The sequence below is a fragment of the Gopherus flavomarginatus genome, chromosome 6 (genome assembly GCF_025201925.1).
Source record: "Gopherus flavomarginatus isolate rGopFla2 chromosome 6, rGopFla2.mat.asm, whole genome shotgun sequence".
Classification (NCBI taxonomy): domain Eukaryota; kingdom Metazoa; phylum Chordata; order Testudines; family Testudinidae; genus Gopherus; species Gopherus flavomarginatus.
The window spans coordinates 127,240,065-127,252,377 of NC_066622.1; the positions used below are offsets into that span (position 1 = coordinate 127,240,065).

Here is a 12,313-nt window from a genome sequence, read left to right on the forward strand (position 1 = left end):
ACCTGGAAGGCATAGAACAAGCACATGGTGTGGGGTAGCCTATCATCACGTCTAGAACTTTAGAGCTCATAGGAGAGTGATGGCAAACAGCAAAATTAAGTTGTTTAACAAAAAAAAAAATTTCAATGCAGAAACAGAGCAAAGGGCAGAGGAAGAATCCATCTGAAGGTGGGAGATGAGAGGACTATCTGTCCAAGTCCCTGAAGAAGAGCTTATCGAAGCAGTGCAGGAGGAAAGAGACAAAGCAGCAGAAGTTCTGGTAAACCCGAAATACACATAAGACTGAATTTACTCCTAAATAACAAGTAGTGAAGAAATAGAAAGAATACTAATCATATCTTCTCCTTAAGCATAGCAATGAAAGCTGGCTAGTGAAAAGCTTAAGTTTGAGACTTCTTTACTATAAAATCAGTAACAGGAGGGCAGAGAAAATAGGGATTCATTAATTAGTATCCCTTTGCATATACACTGAAGGATAGATGGCAACTTTTCAGTTATTTATGACTCTTCCAATACAATAATTTAATAGCATGTATTGGCGTTTTTTAAATATAAAAGAATACTGAACACACTGTAGTTAAGAATGCTATGTCATATTGCCACTGACTTCCAAGATAAGCAGACAGGTTCACAGAACTTTGGGAACAACTGGGGAAAATAATTACAACAACAATAAATTGTTTAGATGGTTATATTTTCTTGCTGTCACCTGAAAGCAGTAAGTAATTTATTCTGTGTGACAAAACTGCAATCACACATGCCAAAAAAGGAAGAATATCTTTCAAGATATAATATAATATCTTTATATTATAGTCTAACTGCATATACAACATCACACGGTCAAAGGATTCTCAAACACTGGATAACTCCCTCATGTAGTAAAAACAACACAAGGAAAACTACTGTACATTACAGAAGAACATAAGAAAGCAAGAATGGCCGTACTGGGTCATACCAATGGTCCATCTAGCCCAGTATCCTGTCTTCCAACAGTTCCAATGCCAGGTGCTTCAGAGGGAATGAACAGAACAGGTGATCCATCCCCTGTCGCTCATTCCTAGCTTCTGGCAAACAGAGGCTAAGGACACTTCAGAGCTAGTTTTGCATCCCTGTCCATGCTGGCTAATAGCCATTGATGGACCTATCCTCCATGAGAATCTGAGCAATCTCCTTGTAGATAATTCAGTGAAGACCTTTGCTCAATGTGCAGCTGGGATCAAAAAAGCAAACAAGATGATAGGATGCATAAGGAACAGAATAAAGTGCAACACAGACAATATTATAGTGCCAATATATAAATTAATTGTGAGGCCTCTTCTAAAATATTGTGTGCAACACTAATCCCACCATCTCAAGAAGCATATGGCAGAATTAGACAGGGTTTAGTGAAGGGCAACAACAATGATCAAGGGTATGGAAAAACTCTCATATGAAGAAAGTTTGAAAAGAGTGGGATTATTCAATTTATAAAGGAGATGAATAAGAAAGAACATGATAAAAATTTGTAAAATAATTTAAGCTATACTGAAGATCAATCAGGAGTGTCTATTCTCCCTGCCTCATTAAACAAGAACAGGGCATTCAATAATATTAAAATTTGGCAAATTAAAAACTGATGAAAGGAAATACTCTTTCACACCACACACTATTACAGTGTGGAACTCATTGCCACAGAAATTGTTAAGGCAAAGAATTTAAGATTTAAAAAAAGGGATTGAACATTAGATGACCAGAATATCTAGTTATTATCATTAACAACAACATTCTGGAAGAGGTATTAAATGTTCTGGTTCACGGCTTAAACTAACCTCTAACTATTAGGATCAGGATGAGACCTAATATGGAAGGAAGATTATCCCACAAATACCTATTGTGAGGTTCTTGCACCTGTACCAGCCACTATCAGAGACTGGGTATTTGACTCAAAGGACCTCAGATCTGGTCCAGCAATGTTGGGGCTTAGAGGACAGCGATCATTGGATGGAAAAAACAGGAAATATTGAGAGAGTACAAAAGTGATACTTTCGCTGCATATGATATTGGTGAGACTATTACTGGAATAAGGGTTTGGGACATTCCATGCTGAAATATGTTTCACCTTGTTTTACTGCTTTTAAAAACTTCTATCATTCACTCTCAACCCATAAAAACCTTTTGGACGTCCTGGAATGAAAGACTTATCCATGTGAATAATTTCCTGACATCAATACCTTTAACCCAATCAAAAGACAAATATAGTCTACAAGTATGTAATTCTCCTGAAGAACGCTATAGCCCTAATTCATAGAATAACTTAATTATTTTAAAAAACAAATACTTACGAGTAAAATATGTTAAATCCAGTTAGGTTATAAGCAGCATCACTAAAAAAGTGTAGCAACACATAGCCAGATGTAGTAACTACTTCAGGAACAGTTTCATTTCCCCGCACCTCAGGGACTATTAGACCACTGGAAAAGAGAGATTAAATGAAGGATTCTTACTAATGGTAATAATAAAATAAAAATTATGATTCAATCATTAATCATATATCCAACATAATTTGGAAATCTTATGGAGCCTATTTAAATTATATTGAATAAAGCACGGCTTAAACCCATGAACACTTCTATACCTTGAGAGAGACAGGGTTTCCCAATTGTTCTTTTGCAACAAAACAAAATTCCACATAAGTTTGCTATCTATGCACATGTAATGCCATTAAAATGCTGGAAGCTAACTATTAAAGACCACTTTGGGAAAGATTTTTTTCAATGATACAAATGGCATTTAGATGCTCCACTCTCATTGACTTTGACACATCTGGGCACCTAAAAGACATTTGTGCCTTTGAAAGTCTCCCCCTTTGTTACTAATTAGTTCACATGCAAAAAGTTTGATTTTTAACTAAATTCTATGGGAAAATGTAATTTCCACAGAAAATTAAAATAAATTTTGGACTAAAAACTTTAAAAAGAAAAGCTGAATCAATACATAACTGCTTTGAAACAGAGGAAAAAAACATACTGTACCTAAAACAGTGGACAACCACACAGCAAATTTAAAATAAATTTTAAGCTAAGGAAAACTCAAAAGGAAATTTCATATAATGTACAATATACAATACATAATATAGGTTTCAGAGTGGTAGCCAAGGGAGTCTGTATCAGCAAAAAGAACGAGGAGTACTTGTGGTACCTTAAAGACTAACAAATTTATTTGAGCATAAGCTTTCATGGGCTAAAACCCACTTCATCGGATGCACGCAGAGGAAAATACAGTAGGAAGATATATATTGTGATAGACCCAGGCCAGTTGGGAACAGCAGAGTAGTAGAAGGGAGATATACTGGCCACTGGATAAGTAGTTTTCTGTTCCCTGAGTGACCAGAGCAGGGGCTGCTCCAGGCTAATGAGAACACCCAACTCCAATTAACCTGCTAAGAATCAAGTGAGGCTGTTAAGCACCTGACTCTAATTAAGGCCCCTCTGATGCTATAAAAGGGCTCACTCCAGTCAGGCCAAAAAGAGCCAGGGGAGAGGAAGTGTGTGCGAGGAACTGGGAGAAAGAGGCATGCAAGAAGCTGAGAGTGAGTAGGCATACTGCTGGAGGACTGAGAAGTACAAGCGTTATTAAGACATTAGGAGGAAGGTCTGGTGGTGAGGACAAAGAAGGTGTTGGGAGGAGGCCATGGGGAAGTAGCCCAGGAAGTTGTAGCTGTTGTGCAAGTGTACCAGGAGGCACTATAGACAGCTGCAGTCCACAGGGCTCTGGGCTGGAACCCGGAGTAGAGGGCGGGCCCAAATTCCCCCAAACCTCCCAACTCCTGATCAAACACAGGAGGAACTTACCTGGACTGTGGTTTCTATCAGAGGGGAAGGTCTCTGGGTTGTTTCCCAACCCACAGGGTGAATCTGTGAGGCTAGCAAATCCACCAATAAGCCCAGGACCCACCAAGGTAGAGGAGGAACTTTGTCACAATATACACACAGAGTGAAGGGTTAAAATCAATGTGCACTTTATAAGGATTGTGCCAGCTCTTTTTCAGACCCAAAGTCCAGAGTTTGGTCAAGCGACCAGAGGCCTAGCAAATAGTGATTAGCTAAGAGAAAGCTGGGGTAAACAAAATAACATGCCTTTACTAAGATATGCTTGGTCAGTAGAAATGCCAGATGTTGAAGTGGTAACTGAATAATTATTTTTCATCTAATGTTTCAGATTGAACAAAGGATCCCTGTTCCTATTGTGTCAGTCTCTTCTGTAGGGAATGTTCTTCCCACAGATCCAACCTTGAGTTTATGAAAATTGGCACATATCAGTATAAGATATGGCATCCTTCCACCTCTCTTCCCAGGGACCAATGCCTATCTTAAGACATAAAGGGGACAATCTTTATTGTCATATACTTTCACTGTTTTTTTGCTGTAACCCCTAGGAATGTAGCTGCTGGACCATCAGAGGAGTTGTTCCATTCCTATGGACCACAAATCAAAATTCAACATATATATATTTTATACTAATAACATTTTATCAAAGTATTGATTAAATGTTAACTTGCTAACTTGAGACTATGGGCAGAGACATTATGTAACCTTTTAACCATTGGCTAATGCGCTATCTTGTCTTGCTGCAAAACATATCCTGGGGTGTGGAACTGCCTGCCCCGTCACTTTCCCCAGCCCATGGAAAACCGATATATTCTATTGTAATCAATTGATTGACAGTATCTCTGAGCCTAATAAGCAAGGAGACACTCCGCCAGCGCTGTGTGTAATAAACTCCTATGCTTGACCTCTACACGGTGTGGATTTATGTCCTTCACAGAGAACATGAAAAAATGGTATGGCAACACCCATTTTTTCATGTTCTCTGTGTGTATATATATATCTTCACTGGATGCATGCAGTGGAAAATACAGTAGGAAGTGGGTTTTAGCTCACAAAAGCTTATGCTCAATAAATTCATTAGTCTCTAAGGTGCTACAAGTACTCCTCATTCTTTTTGCTGAATATATAATATAATAATGTGTAACCAGAAAAAGTGGGAAACAAAAAACCCTAAAAAATATAAAATCCACTAGGAGCTTTTAGATATTAAAGACTACAAGCAAGCAAACTGTTAAAAAATATTAAATATTTTAGTCACACAGAAAAACTGAGGGAAGGGATATTAAAAAGGAGGAATAAACCAATAACCGAGCAACCCACAATTCATATGTAAGCAGAGTCAGGGTGAGCTCTACCCTGACATCTGGTGGTGAATTATGGGAAGTGTGGAAAGAATTTCAGAAAGTGCGAATTCTCAGATATTTGCATGGGCATGCCCAGCATAGCCCAATACAGCCTCGGATGGTTATTTTGACAGCTCTGGGATCCCCAATTTCTTTGTTATTGGGGCAGGATAAATAAAGTGTTGCCACCTGATTATGTGAATGAGGAACTATGAGACTGCTTTATGACAGATGTCTCAATATAACTTGCTAAACAAGGGACATGGGTTCCAATACCCAGTGAATTGAGAGAGGTTGGGCACTGGTGTGTGTACCTGATGGTATGGTCCCCTTTTGAGGGCCTGGGACACCAATTGCACAGCCTCCTCTCTCCACTGTAAAAGAGTAGAGCTAATTTTTATTGCATTAGGAGTCCATCTAGAGACTGCTGAGCTGAGCTCATGTTGGGCCAATGGTGCACCAGGGCTCCCCTCCTAAGAGCTGAAATCACTGAAAGAGCTGAGCTGAGATCACTGAGTGCTGTGTTAATTGGTGGGGGAGCCTGAAGACCTATTGTTAAGCGGCTGGCAGAGCGGAGCAGTTTGCAGCATGTTGGAGCAGCCCATGGAACAGTGAGCGGAGTGAAGCAGTTTGCAGGGATGGCTGGAGGAGCAGCACAGATGGTGTAGTGGAGCTGGTCGTGGTGAAGGCTGCAGCAGAACTCCACGGAAAGGTGGAGCAGTTGGCCCTAGCCCACGTAAGATGCCCCTTAACACCTTGTGTGGACTCCCCCCCCATTTCCACCTAGGCTGGGAGGGTAAAACTCTGCAGATAAACTTTTGAATTCTGGGATGGCACTGACCAGAGACTTTTGGGTTGTTGGACTTCGGGGTGATTGGGCTTAAGACCCTAAGGGGGAAAGGACATCGTCAAACGTACTTGGAGGTGGGTTTTTGCTTATGGTTTGTGTTATAAGCCTGTTTGTGGTGTTTCTCCAATGGGATGCCGCATTGTTTCCTTCCTTTATTAAAAGGATTTTGCTACACTCAGACTCCGTGCTTGCGAGAGGGGAAGTATTGCCTCCTAGAGGCGCCCGGGGGGGTGTGGTATGTAAGTGTCCCAGGTCACTGGGTGGGGGCTCAAGCCGGTTATGCATTGTGTTATTGAAACGGAACCCCTGGATACTGAACCCGGCCCTTGTTGCTGCCAACTCAGAGGGGCAGAAGGGTTACACATATACATGTAAACTTTTTATTCATCTCTCTCCTTCAGTACCCGATAGGATTCCCAACTTTCCTTCCCTCTCAGTGCAGGCCAGGAATCATACTCCTGAAGGACATCCAACAACTGTGCAGAGCACAGAAACTTGAGAGACTAGAAGGAAAACTAGCAGCAAGCAGATAACTAGGAGGGATCAGGAAAGGAGGTAGCAGGGAGCTGAGATGATTGTCAGAGTTGGGCAGGAGCCTGGGATGGTTTCATCAGGTGAACGAACAGGCAAGCTATGTTCTGCTAAAAATGAGGTCCATTGGTGCTGTAAAAATTACTTGTTTATTTGTTTAACACCAACATAAGCAACACTTTACAAGATGCAAAATGGAATAACATTCCTGCTACAAGGAGTTCGTGGATCTTACACCTATTCGTTTTAGATATCTTAGGAGAAATCCTGACTCTACTGAAGTCAATGCCAAAACTCCAATTGACTTCAACAGGGCCAGGATTTCACCCACTCCATGTCTATACATGGGATATTACACATATCTGAATATCTATCCTAGAGATCTAACAGTACAGTCAGTGGGTGGAGACAGTCCTAAAATTACCAAAGAAATTCTGTGGCCCAGTCATGGAGACACAGGGCAACAAAATGTAAGTGACATGGTAATTTTTTATGGAATGTTTCCCCAAGAGTTTACAGATGGGTAGGAACTAATAAATAGGAATTTCTATGAATATACACTAAAAATGAGGGAAAATGGGAAATTTAAGAAAAATTAAGCTTAAATCTGTTTTCAGTATCTCACAATAATTAATTATTAATTTAGAGGTTTTGGGAAGGCGACCTATTCTTTATTTCAGTTGGTAACTTCTATTGTTATTTGCAAGGCAAATCATTAGACTCATAATATAGTATTATGTTAAATTCATTACTTGCTAGATACATGGTTATTTCAGAATGGTAGTGTAAAATGATACCAAATGCAAGAAAAGCTAATCCAACAAGCTTAATCACTTAGAGTTATGCACCAACATTTTGCAACAGAAGATTGGGTCCTGTACAATCTTTCAGATAGGCAATTTTGTTACTGCATGGGTCTCCTTTACACTGTGATCCTGGTTGTGATACTACTGTTGAAAATGCTACATATCCTGGGGTGATATTTTACTAAGAGATAAATTTGAAAAAAAAATGCATATTTGCTTTTGTGGCACAGTAAATGGAATCTTATTGCTTTTAAATTTATAGATGTGTTTCTTGTAGTAAAAAGGGTATTTATATACTCTACTAAAAAAAGAGCTCTTTTATACTGAAAAGCATCTGCTTAATTTCAGGTTTGGAAAAGTCAGATATCTAATTCTACTGTGGACAATATGGTTAGCCTAACGCAAAACGAACTGGAATTCCATTTCATATCGACCATATTCCTGCTAACTAAATAAGAACTAAATAATTTTTTCTGTAGTATTCCGATAAAACCACTGCAAAATCCTACCTCAGCACCTCATCGTGGCGCAGCGGTGACCCTGGCCGTCTAACAGTTATGGTAGCGGGGTGTATACCCTGGTAGGTCTAACCATGCTACAAAGGTGTCAGACTATCCAATCCAGGGAGGGGGATTGCTCTCTCAGAAAGAGCGTTTTTCCTTCTTCATAGAAGTTGAAAGCTAGCTAAGCTTGAGGAGGTACACATGCCTGCCCACCTAGCCAGTGGGATGGCTTGAAGTTAACGGCTAAGACAACATGACTAAATGGGATTTACTTCCCTGAGCGTCATCGAACCATTCTATGTTGGTGGAGCAGAAATTGAGTGACGAGAGGCTGCTAAAAATGTGAGGTGCTGGGTCAACATGGAAAAGGACAACCCTCGCTGTGTGTACTTACAATTGTAGGTCGCTGGTGAGGGAAGAAACGTTAAACCATCTGATGGAGGAGAAGAAAAGGATAAGATGCGACATCCTTGGTGTCAGCAAAACCCAACGAAAGAAGGAGTGGAAGTTAACTGGAAGGGTGGAAGTGCTGTGAGGCTCGGAAAGGAAGACAGCACTAGAAATGCTGGAGAGGACGGATTTATCATCAGTAAGGATTGGTCTTTGAAAGTTATATCATGCCAGCTAATTCCATCACGTATTGGTGTGTTGCATCTTCAGATGGAGTCAAAAGCTACACTCAAAGTCATCCAGGCCTATGCTCCCACAAGTGCAAGTGAGGACGAAGAAGAGGAAGAATTCTACCAAGAGCCTGAAAGAGCCCTCACGCAAAAGTCCACTTACACTTGTCACAACTGGAGATTTTAATGCCAAATTCAGGAGGGAAAGCTGGTGAAAAGCTCATAGGGAGATACGGCAGTGGAGAAAGGCTGGTAGCGATGGCAGAAACGAAAGAACTGTATGTACGTGGCAAATACCTGGTACAAAAAGAAGACCACAAGAAGGTGGACATGGATCACGCCAAACGTGAAGAGCAAGAATGAAATTGACTATATTTTAGTCAATAAAAGGCGCATCGTTCAAGACGTCTCTGTGGTGCAGCCTTTCAACACCAGCAGTGACCATCACCTGCTTAGAGCGAAGTTGATTTTTGATGAAGCAGTGGAAAAGAAGGTGTTACAGATGGCAAACAGGAAACAGTGGCTGAAGACATTTGATGAAGCAAAGCTGAAGAAAGCAATTTCTGGGTTTGACTGGAGCCAGATAGAAAAGTGTGATGAGAACTATAGCATCTTTGCTGACAAGCTGAGACGTTGCATAAAAGTAGCTGAAAGTGAAAAGCTGAAGGTGAAGGGAAGAATCGTGAATGAAATGTAAAGCTTGTTGGAGAAGCGGAGAAACATGAAAGGGAACTCGGATAACAACCTTGAGTACTCCATTCTGTGTAAGCTTATATGGAGAAAACTGAAGGATTACTTTGAGAACATCTGGAAAGAAAATGCTGAATTATGCAAGAGCCACAAGACATGCAAGCGGGAATTGACACAGTATAGATTGAGCGTAACAGCACTGAAGAATAAGGATGGAGAGACAGCAATCGACAGAGCAGAGATCGAGAAGATGAGCAAGGACTTCTATATAGAACTGTTCAAATCAAGAATTAACATCCCTCTCACAATGCTCCAAGAGACAGAAGAACGCGTCCCCCCCCCAGTAACTGTCAGCGAAGTTCGAAATGCACTACACCAGGTGAAGAAAGGAAAAGCTCCAGGCAAAGATGGAATAACATCAGAAATTATTTCTGCAGGAGGCGAAAAAGTTTGGAAAGCCTTCGCTTTAAGATTCAGTTGATATCTTGAAGAAGGAAAAATACCATCAAGCTGGAAGGAGTTGAATACCATCTTGTTGCACAAGAAGGGTGATCAAGAAAATCTTAAGACCTATCGCCCTACATGACTGCTCTCTCGTATCTACAAGCTCTTTACAAAGGTGATAACGAACCGACTCTTGCGGAGTCTGGATGAACAACAGCCAAGAGAGCAGGCAGGGTTTCGAAGAAATTTTAGCACAATCGACCATATATTTATGCTTAGCCAGCTCCAAGAAAGAGCAAGGGAATACAAACTCTTGCTGTGCATTGCTTTCATCGACTATGAAAAGACCTTCGATAGCATCAAGTTTAACGCAATATTAAAGGCACTCACAGAGCAGGGCATTAACACGCAGTACATCAGTTTGTTGAAGGAAGCGAATACTGGAGGTACAACAGATATTACTCTCCTTGAAACGCCCCTCCGCATCCCAATCGAGAAAGGCGTAAAGCAAGGAGATACGATTTCACTGAATTATTCACCCCCTGCCTCAAAATGGTTATAAACAATATCAATTGGAGAAGTGGCATTAACATAAACGGAGAATGATTACCTCATCTCAGACTCGTGGATGACACCATACTAATTGTCGAAAGCACCAACCACTGCAGAACATGCTATGAAGACTCATCAAGAAAAGCAGTCACATCAGCCTGAAAATGAACTACTGCAAAACGAAATACATGCAATCAGATGTCTTACGAAAAGCTCAAACAGTAACAGGAGAAGAAATTGATGAAGTGGAACAGTACATATATTTGGGCCAAGAAGTTAATATGCACCAAGATCTGAACGGAGAACTCTCATGAAGGATTCAGGCAGGATGGTGTGCGTTTAATTCCACAAAGGAAAAATCGACAAGACCACACGTACAAATATCTTCAATTCAACAGTGCTGCAGCCATGCTGTATGGCAGTGAAACATGAGCACTGATGAAGAGAGAAGAGCAGCAGCTGTCGGTAGCTGAAAGGGCAATGGAACGAGCTATGTTGGGAATTTCCCTTCTGGATCGCATCCCAAATGAAATTATCAGAGAACGCAGCGGTGTGAAAGATATTGTCGTGGAAAGCAGACATAACAAGATGCAGTGGGCCATGGACCATGACTACAGACGTCTAAACTTTTATGTACTAACTTTCCTTTCCATGAGAGGATTCTCTTTAAATTATTTTCTACATATTGCTACAGGACTCTGAGGAAAAAGCTTCCCAACAGTTATGAGGCACTGACATATATCAGAACTTTTTAGTCCATTACTGTTTGCTCTGGCCTGCAAATTGCCTACAGCAGCCTAGACAGTATAGTAATTGGCACCATATAAATATCTAATTCAGACATGATCCAGTTATAATTATTCATATTATCTAATGATAACAAGAGAGCAATCAAGCTCTCTTGTGATTTCTGCTGTTAAAAAGTCTGAGGATACTTTTGAGCTTTGATATCTCAAAGGCCAGGCTGTTAAGTATTACCCAGCCATTTTTTTTTTATTTTTAGTCACAATACTTTTCATTTTGGTAGACAAAGACCAGACCTTGTAAAACTGGTAACTGGGATTGCCTCCACACCAATGTCCCTCAATAGATGGCTTCAGTGGTCTATCTGTAATCGGCTTAATGGATATCCTTCATGTCTACAAAGACATTGTACAATGTATTAAGCAGTACAATGTCTTTGTTGCATAAGTCACAAATTCTGTGATTTTCCTTTAACTATATTAAGCAATTTCCTCTCTCCTTTGTTGGCCAGTCCCCTAATTCCATTAAAAAAAAAAACACCCTCAGTTGATATCAGGAATCTACTGGAAACTCTCTCTCTCTCTAGGATGGCATTCATATTAGCATTAACGTTCCAGTACAATGTCAGCACTGAAAATACACCAGAAGAGGAATTTTGTCTTACGCAAAGGCAAAAGTTCTATTATGTTGTATTTCCATTTGGCAAATTATGCTTCCATCAGTGTATATTTCCCACTAATATTAATGAGAGAGAGTAAACTACCAATAGCAAATTAAAATCTCTAGTACTACTTTTTCCTCATGTTAATAATATTTTATATTAATACTAGTACTAAAGAACTACTAAATAAAAATACTCACCTAAATACAGCTATTAAAGGTGCATATACTGAATCTCCATCATAAACATACATATGGTCCCAACTGCATTCTGTGGCAAAATGATTAAATCTTAATCTTAATATTGCATTAGGACTGAAAGAAGAAAACAATAAGAGCACATTACAGTGATATATTGTTTAGCAGAAGCACAGACTCATAATACAATTATATAATAAAAATAACTTCTAGAGTATAATAAAATTAACCATATCATTCTAATATTACATTAAATACAAACATTCTTTTTAATCATAATCATAACTCATGCAGATAAAAGTTGGTATAAAACCAGATTTAAACCAGCCAATTATTTAATATTTTTATCTTAAAGTATTTTAAAAGTCATGCTTACAATTCAAGGTTAATAATTATTAAAATTACCATACTACCATCATATTACTACCATAAAGTTTTTAAAGGGGCTACTGTCAATGTTTAAACTCCAAAATTTAAGCTTTGATAGAAAGTTTTACAAAACTTTG

At 39.6% G+C, this 12,313-nt stretch overlaps 1 protein-coding gene across 5 annotated transcripts in view; it reads right to left on the reverse strand.

The window, feature by feature from the left end:
- Positions 1-12,313, reverse strand: part of ATRNL1 (attractin like 1) — a 1,010,697-nt gene that overhangs the window by 882,910 nt on the left and 115,474 nt on the right. For all 5 annotated transcript variants that reach the window (XM_050958929.1, XM_050958927.1, XM_050958928.1 and 2 more), the window contains exons 3-4: positions 11,811-11,924; positions 2,322-2,450 (exon numbers count right to left, since the gene is read on the reverse strand). In XM_050958929.1, the coding sequence (XP_050814886.1) occupies positions 2,322-2,450; positions 11,811-11,924 (243 nt within the window). The remainder of the gene's footprint in view (positions 1-2,321; positions 2,451-11,810; positions 11,925-12,313) is intronic.